The sequence below is a fragment of the Achroia grisella genome, unplaced genomic scaffold (genome assembly GCF_030625045.1).
Source record: "Achroia grisella isolate CSIRO2021 unplaced genomic scaffold, CSIRO_AGI_Agris_v1 utg215, whole genome shotgun sequence".
Lineage (NCBI taxonomy): Eukaryota > Metazoa > Arthropoda > Insecta > Lepidoptera > Pyralidae > Achroia > Achroia grisella.
In genome coordinates this window covers 1,395,790-1,403,597 of record NW_026712713.1, presented here as the reverse complement: position 1 = coordinate 1,403,597, position 7,808 = coordinate 1,395,790, and the positions used below count along the sequence as shown (strand labels likewise).

General features: G+C 40.7%; 2 protein-coding genes across 2 annotated transcripts; both read right to left on the bottom strand.

The window, feature by feature from the left end:
• Positions 1 to 726: 726 nt before the first annotated feature.
• LOC131842230 (uncharacterized) lies at positions 727 to 1,786 on the bottom strand. Its single transcript, XM_059190765.1, has one exon. The coding sequence runs from the start codon at positions 1,722 to 1,724 to the stop codon at positions 861 to 863; it is 864 nt and encodes a 287-aa protein (XP_059046748.1). The 5' UTR covers positions 1,725 to 1,786; the 3' UTR covers positions 727 to 860.
• LOC131842209 (uncharacterized) lies at positions 1,775 to 6,119 on the bottom strand. The gene is made up of 3 exons (XM_059190741.1): positions 5,207 to 6,119; positions 1,842 to 5,152; positions 1,775 to 1,783 (listed from the first exon to the last, which is right to left on the bottom strand). Exons 1-3 carry the CDS (start codon positions 6,117 to 6,119, stop codon positions 1,775 to 1,777), a joined length of 4,233 nt encoding a protein of 1,410 aa, XP_059046724.1.
• Between the last annotated feature and the right edge of the window lie 1,689 nt (positions 6,120 to 7,808).

Here is a 7,808-nt window from a genome sequence, read left to right as displayed (position 1 = left end):
AGAACCAGATGGTTTTCGTGTCAACTGGCGTAAAAAGAGAGCCTTATTTTTAAATGGAATATGCGGGTATGGTAAATAAATTGACGGCAGGTAGGCCTGCAGTTTGGTATAAAGAAATTATTCCCTACAAAGGTTGGAACGTTGTAAAGATATTTATTTATCTGTTAACTTGGAAATTTAGTGACTTGTAGCATAAGAATATGATGACTATTTACCTTAATTTATTTAAGAAGTCTAATGTGTCTTCTAATACAAAGAATTGGATACAATTTTGTTTGTTCTTGAACTAAGAAATACGCCTTCAACACAACTCAAAATCGTCCCCTGGGAGACAAATCGGGGATAAATGTACATACAATTTATGGTACATATAAAAAGATTGTATAAATTGTTTAGCTAATGCAAAGTTATACTTTTCCTGAGTAATATAGATAAAAATATTCTTGTATCCACGGAATTTCTCAGGGGAAAGGGTTCGCGCATGCCAAGTCTCGCTAAATACTTAGTGCAGAGCGAAATACGTTCCAAGTCATAAAAACTCTTTATTAAGTGAATTCCATTTTTATTATTTAAAAGTAAAAATACAAAATATTCTAGAACTTTATAGTTTATTGCTCGACACTTGAACGGTCTGCTGGTCGGCCGACCGTTGAGAGATGTCGTCGTAGTTAAAGAAAAGAGCTTGTTTTCAAAGTAAAATATAATAATTTAAATATCTATGTAATCGTCCGTCTTTTTTCCTTGTCGAGTCTGTCTTGTCAATTCTTTCGTCTGTCCTAGTTACGTCTTATATCCGGCCAGCAAGCAGTCCTGTCAAGGAGGCCGCAACATCCCCACCTCCAGTATTGGAAACCAATACTCTAAGTGCGGACGTCCAGTCTGGCGAGCCTCGTTGCTGGCCGTTTATATAGTCCGGTCGAAGTCAGCACGTCAGCTACTCGGACCCTACCGTCCTTCCCAGGGTACACAGCTGTCACTCGTCCTTTGGGCCACAGGTTGCGGGGAAGTTGGTCATCGACCACAATGACAATGTCATCGATAGTTAGTGGTCGTGTCTCAGTCTGGAACCATTTGTCTCGTCGTGTCAGAGTTGGGAGGTACTCCTTGATCCAGCGTTTCCAGGTCAAGTCGGCAAGCCGTTGAGAGTGCCTCCAGGATCGTCGCAATACCTCACCGTCATTACAGGTACTAACAGGTAAGTCAACAGAATCAGTCTTGGTCATCAAAAAGCTGTTTGGTGTCAATGGTAAGTCGTCGTCCTTGTCAATCGGTACGTACGTCAGGGGTCTGTTATTTACAAAATGTTCTGTCTCGGTAAGTAACGTAGACAACACTTGATCACTCGGGGCCGTCTCTTTTAGAGTGATACGAAGCGCTGTCTTGACGGATCTCACCATTCGTTCCCAACAGCCTCCCATGTGAGGAGCATTGGGTGCGATGAAATGCCAGTCGATGCCCTTTACAGTGCCAAAACGAAATAATTCGTCCTTATCTAAGGATGCTACGGACTGCTTAAGCTCACGGTCGGCTCCTTTAAAAGTAGTGGCGTTGTCACTCCATATTTGTCTTGGGCATCCACGTCGGGCTATGAATCGTCGGATAGCCATAATCGCGCTACTAGTCGACAGGTCATGTGTCACTTCAATATGGATTGCCCTTACCGTGAGGCAGGTGAAAAGGGCCCCATACCTCTTCTCACGATGACGGCCTACCTTCACCAGCATGGGACCAAAGTAGTCCAAGCCCGTAAACTGGAATGGTCGTCCACCAGCTGTCAGTCGTACTTCGGGTAGTTGTCCCATTAAAGGTGGGTCAGGTCTTGCTCTTCTTATTTTACATACTTGACAGTCGTTCCAGACAGACTTGACAGCATTTCTTCCACCAATTACCCAAAAACGCTGTCTTAAATTGTTGAAAACCAGCTCTCGTCCTGTATGGGCTGCGTCTTGATGATACTGGTGCATTAGCAGACGAGTATAATTGTCTTTTGGATGCAAAATGATGGGGTGCCTAGTATCACTATTAACGTCGGCCTCACTAATCCTCCCACCAACGCGAAGAATGTCGTCTTTGTCTAAAAAAGGTGTCAGCTGTCGCAAGCAACTGTCTTTGTCTACCTGTCCAGACTTCTTCAAACAACTTATTTCATTATGGAATAAGTTTCCCTGGCTTTCTTTAATCCACGACTTTTCTGCTATTTTAATTTCGTCTACTGTTAATTCACCCTTCTTTCTATTGTCTTTGTGGGACCAGTTGTATACAGCTCGAAAAAACCAGGCGGTACTTCTTATTAGCCTCCAGAATTTAGAAAAGCGGCTGATATCAGGTAGCTCGAAAGGTACAACTGTTAAGACGCAGAGAGTTTTTACTTCAATGTCTGTAGGATCCACAGCTACGTCGTTATCTTCTAATGGCCAGAACTGCTTAGACATACGAAGAAACTGTGGTCCATGTAGCCACCTCACGTTATCCTCAATTGTCGTGTCTCTTGTAGCGTCATCTGCAGCGTTCAGTCCTGATGGTACCCACCTCCAGTGATTGACGTCGGTTATCTCGGAGATCTCACTGACACGATGAGCGACGAAAGGCTTGAAACGACCGCTATCAGAACGCAACCAGCTTAAAACAGTCTTAGAGTCAGACCATAGCGTTACGCTTGTGTCAAAGTGTCTCTTCAAGGTTTGAGCTAGCCTAGCACCCATGAGTGCAGCTTGCAGCTCGAGTCGGGGTATACTCATCACCTTCAGCGGAGCGACGTGAGCACGTGCCATGATGAAGGATACGTGACAGCTTCCGTCTACCGTCTTGACACGAAGGTAAGCAACGCTTGCGTATGCCTTACTACTTGCATCGCAGAATACATGTAGTTCTGTAACTTGTTTGTCACACATGTCAGTAAAGAACCAACGCGGAAGTCTAAACGTACTGATCTTTTGAAGTTCCGTCAACCATAATTGCCACTTCTCGAAGTGACTCGATTCGACTTCGTCGTCCCATCCGATTTTAGATTTCCACACATCTTGTAGGAGTATTCGACCCCTTACTGTGACGTACAGGAGGAAACCCAATGGATCAAAGATGGACATTGTCAATCTCAACACGTCACGCTTGGTTGGTTTCTTTAGCCCGGTCTTAATGTCCTCACTTACCTTTGGAAACTTGAGTTCAAAGACAAACTCATCAGTCTCTTGGTTCCAGCGTACTCCAAGTACACGCTCGATCTGGTCATCCTTGGAGTCGGAGAGAATCTTCAGGCTACTCGGAGCAAGCTTGTCTATAGGTAAGTGCTGTAAAAGTCTTTGGGAATTCGAAACAAAGTTTCTTAAGTTGAAACCACCAGAGGCATGTATACGTATAACGTCATCCACCACTCGTATTAAATCGTCCTCGTCGTCAAAGGAGTGAATGTAGTCGTCGACATAGTGATGGTCAACAATTGCCTTTACAGCCTCAGGACAGGTCGTCTCATATCTGCGGGCATTAATATTTTTGACATATTGTGCTGATGATGGTGAGCAGACTGCTCCGAAGGTCATAACATTCATTATATATATGTCGTCGTTCCACAGAAGTCTCTGGGCATGTCTGTCGTCTTCTCTAATAAGAACTCTGTGAAACATTTCTTGAATATCTCCAATAACAGAAAATTTACCTATACGGAACCCTAATAGTACGGCAGGCAGAGATGTCAAAAGGTCCGGTCCGCTCATTAAAAAATCGTTGAGTGACCTACCATCAGACTTGGCGGCACAGTCTAGTACTATCCGTAATTTGTTAGGCTTATTAGGGTTGAATACGGCAAAATGAGGAAGATACCAGGTTTTGGTTGTCTTGACTGAAGCTTCCTCTAAGGATAGCTTCGAAATATAACTCTTGTCGAGGTTCTCCTGTATCTTCTCCTCATACTTGACGGCAAACTCAGGGTACCTATTAAACTTTCTCTGAATACCTGAGAGTCGACTCTTCGCCTGTGGGTAGCTGTTAGGAAGCTGAACGTCATCAGACCTCCACAACAAGCCAGTCTCCCATCGTCCTTCAGGCAAGAGCTTCGTTGTCCGTTCCATAATCTTCAGTGCCAGCTGATCCTCTCGAGAACGAGGAAAGTCGCCTGTCTGCTTCACACCGAAAGAATCTGTAGAGAAAGATCTCTTCACCAGGTTATGTAATTCGTCACAAGAACAGAGATGTAATATAGTACTGTCATTCGTTATACTACTGAACCCAATGTTTCCATGTAAAACATAACCCAAGTCTGTCTTAGAAATCATAGGTCCGTTCTTATGTCTTTGTATTATTTGTCTAGTTATAATTAAGTCGATATTGTCTTGTCCAATCAGTAATTCAATTTTTCTAGGTCGTATGTTATAGTCTGTCACATAGTCTTTTACATAAGGAAATTTATTTACAATATTTTTATATGAAATACTATCTACAGAAATGTTCAAATTATTTATAGAACGCACACTATTTACACTATACACATTTTGTTCATTTATACCGCGAATATTAAACGACACTATTTTTGAGTCCGTCTCTGTAGTTGACATTCCAGACGCACCGCGCATGTGTAAACTTCTTGTCGGTCCGGTAATGCCGGCCCTGTCGAGCAGCGCATTGTCAACTAGGCTCAAAGATGCTCCTTCGTCTAGGAGTGCAAATGTAGTGACATCACCCTTTGTTCCTGATACTACCACCGGGATAACTTTCAGTAGTACATGAGAGTGTTGGTTGTCGATGCTCGCTGTCATTTCGGTATGGTTGACTGAAACCACTCTCTCTCCGGACTCATCACGCGGAGCAGCATGAAGCAGGGTGTGATGTGCACGTGTACAGTTAGGTACTGAACATTTAGTTTTTCTCCTACATGCTTTCAGCTGATGTCGCAGAGATAGGCAAGAAAAGCACATTTTTTTGTCAGTTACCAGCTTCCAGCGGTCGTCAGTAGTCATCTGCTTGAAGTCATCGCAGTCACTTAATCGATGATCTCTGTTACATAGGACACATGAAGCTGAATAAGAAGATGTCGCAGCTATCACTGGTCTCCATTGTCTATGTTCAGGCTTAGGCGGCAGTCTCGGCATAGAATTATTTACATATTTTACAGGAAGCGGAGCAATATATGTCGCGGCATTAGCTACTGTCATTAGCCACTCTGAGACGTCGGATAAGGTAACAATATTTACATTTTTATTTGATATATACATACTCCATTGATATTTCAATAAAGACGGCAATTTTCCAATTATTTCCCTTATCAATGTGGGATTTGTCAAATGTCCGATTTCATCTGTCATTTTCATAGTCGCAACAATATTTTGAATTGCAGTCGCGTATTCTATTAAGTGACTGACATCGTCGTGACGTATATCGCGCATGGCTCTTATTTTATTTAACATGACTTCTATGATTAATTCCGGTCGACCAAATCGTAATTTTAATGTGTCAATAATTAATTTCAGGTTTGTTGCACTCACCAACAGGGCAGATACAGCGTCACGTGCACGACCCTTTAGGCAGCGTGATAATCTCGCAATATTTTCGTCGTCGCTATAACCACATAGGCGTGTTGTCGAATTATACTGACTATAGAATAATGCCCAGTCTTCTGGGTCACCGCTGTACATAGGCAACTCTTTTGTGCATGTCTGTCTGGCTAAGAGTTTGGACATATCATTCTCTAGTTTACATGTATAATGATGTGGCGATTGCGGAATATGTTGTGGTACTGTATGTATGACAGGCTGTGTCTGAGGATTAGTATTGACGGCCATTGGCATGGTCTGAGGCATACTGTCGTGATGTATCATACCTGAAGTTGTAGGCAGGTGTATCGATTCGCGGGACTGATATCTGCTAGGCGTGATGCAGTTGTCTTCGTCTTCCAGCGCCTGTGATCTTATTGCAAGTCTCTCTTCAATCAGTTTGGTCTGTACTAAGGCGCGCTCTTCTGCGGCTTGTAGTTGCAGTTGTAGGAGTTGTTGTCGTCTTACTACACTCGATGTTGACACATTGGACCGAGCGGACGGTGTAGGTGAGGGCTGGCGGCTACCGTGGGCGGACTGTCGGTCGTGTTCACCCTGGTCAGCAGTAGCAGGCAGCGCCGTCGGTATTGTCGCCATCTTCGCTTGTCTTCGTGTCTGCACCATAGGTTGGTTGAAAGTTGTCTCGAAGGACCACTTGAACGGTCTGCTGGTCGGCCGACCGTTGAGAGATGTCGTCGTAGTTAAAGAAAAGAGCTTGTTTTCAGAGTAAAATATAATAATTTAAATATCTATATAATTGTCCGTCTTTTTTCCTTGTCGAGTCTGTCTTGTCAATTCTTACGTCTGTCCTAGTTACGTCTTATATCCGGCCAGCAAGCAGTCCTGTCAAGGAGGCCGCAACAACACTGTAAAACCTTTACGTATTTAATTAAGCTATTGACGTACCCACCTTGATTAATTTAAAAGTTTCATCTAGTAAAACGTTTTTCCAGGAATTTCAGTATTTTATACCGCTTATAAAATTCTACGTAATGCCATGTTTGATTTTCGTTAAAATACGAGCAGTAAACAATTATCAATAATTATTTAAGTATTTTAATTAAATGTAGTTTTAATTAGACCCATACAGTTTCTCTATCATTACTTTATGTTTCAGCGTGAGGTGAAATATATATATAAAATCTGACGTAGTTAGTACGTCACGTACTTACGAAGTAGATAGAATGAATTAGTAAGAAATAGTAAGTAAAATGAATAATCTTAATATTACAGTACATTACTTTTACCACAAATTTAACACATTTTTACTGACAAATTAGTTGTGTTGATTTTTCTCTAGTTAACCTGCTTAAAAAGCAATTTAATCTAATATAGATGGATAAGTCAGAACTAAAAATTTATAATTCTGAATATAACTTCCATTTATGAAGCAGGTACTCAATAAAAAAGGATTAATGGAAATTCTCACGAGATCGGGATAACGAGCTCCGAGCTGGTTTCTAACTTTATTTTATTTATGTAATAATGGCTCCTATATGAATATAGTTTGTAAAAATCGCATATATACTGTTGAAAACTATAAAAAACTATAAATGTATGGATATTTATATATACTTACTTATTAATTTTGAATATTTTTATGCTTAGAATACTGTATATGGAATATTTTGTACTTTCCCTGTTACTATTATAATTACTAGTGGTCGCCCAAGGGCCGAAATTCGGTCATAATTAATATGTAATAAGTTTGAAAGTTATTTAGATTCTATTGTCGAAGACGTGTGTGTTTAATACAAGGTAGTGTGTGTAATATGTTTTTTTTATAGATTTCATGTACTTTTTATGAATAAATAAAAAAATATTAGCATTCGTTCTCTATACAAACTATAAGTGTGCGAAATTTCATACTCCTGCGACCGCGCATTTTCGTAAAAAGGAGTACAAAGTTTTTAATACAATTTTCCACTCGTAGTTTTATTTATCGTCCACATACAACCCACTCATCTATCGCCCAAGTATAAATCATGACTTAAAACGTCAGATGTACTATTATGAGCCATGAAATGTGCAACTTAGTAATCTCTTTAATTAAGTTACCACTTTAACTGCAACTTCGCTCGTGAGTAACTTCTTTCACAATTCAGCGAGATTCTTGCACAAAAGAGAGCAGATAAAAGCTTCACTTTACATCTAATTGTGGTCATTTTAGTGATAATTTTATACAAGTAATAAAGAACTGAAAATAATTTTTTTTTATCATCGAAATTTTATTATCATTATCGAAATTTGACATTCTTGAGTTCTCGTCTATTTGGGTGCCCTTAC

Bases quoted from the DNA above. Each gene is read 5' to 3' on its own strand.
- LOC131842209 (XM_059190741.1), bottom strand. From the start codon at position 6,119: ATGGCGACAATACCGACGGCGCTGCCTGCTACTGCTGACCAGGGTGAA. The intron at 5,153-5,206 runs GTATGTATATAT...CCGACGTCTCAG, and splicing joins TTTATTGAAATATCAATGGA to AGTGGCTAATGACAGTAGCT.
- LOC131842230 (XM_059190765.1), bottom strand. From the start codon at position 1,724: ATGCTGGTGAAGGTAGGCCGTCATCGTGAGAAGAGGTATGGGGCCCTT.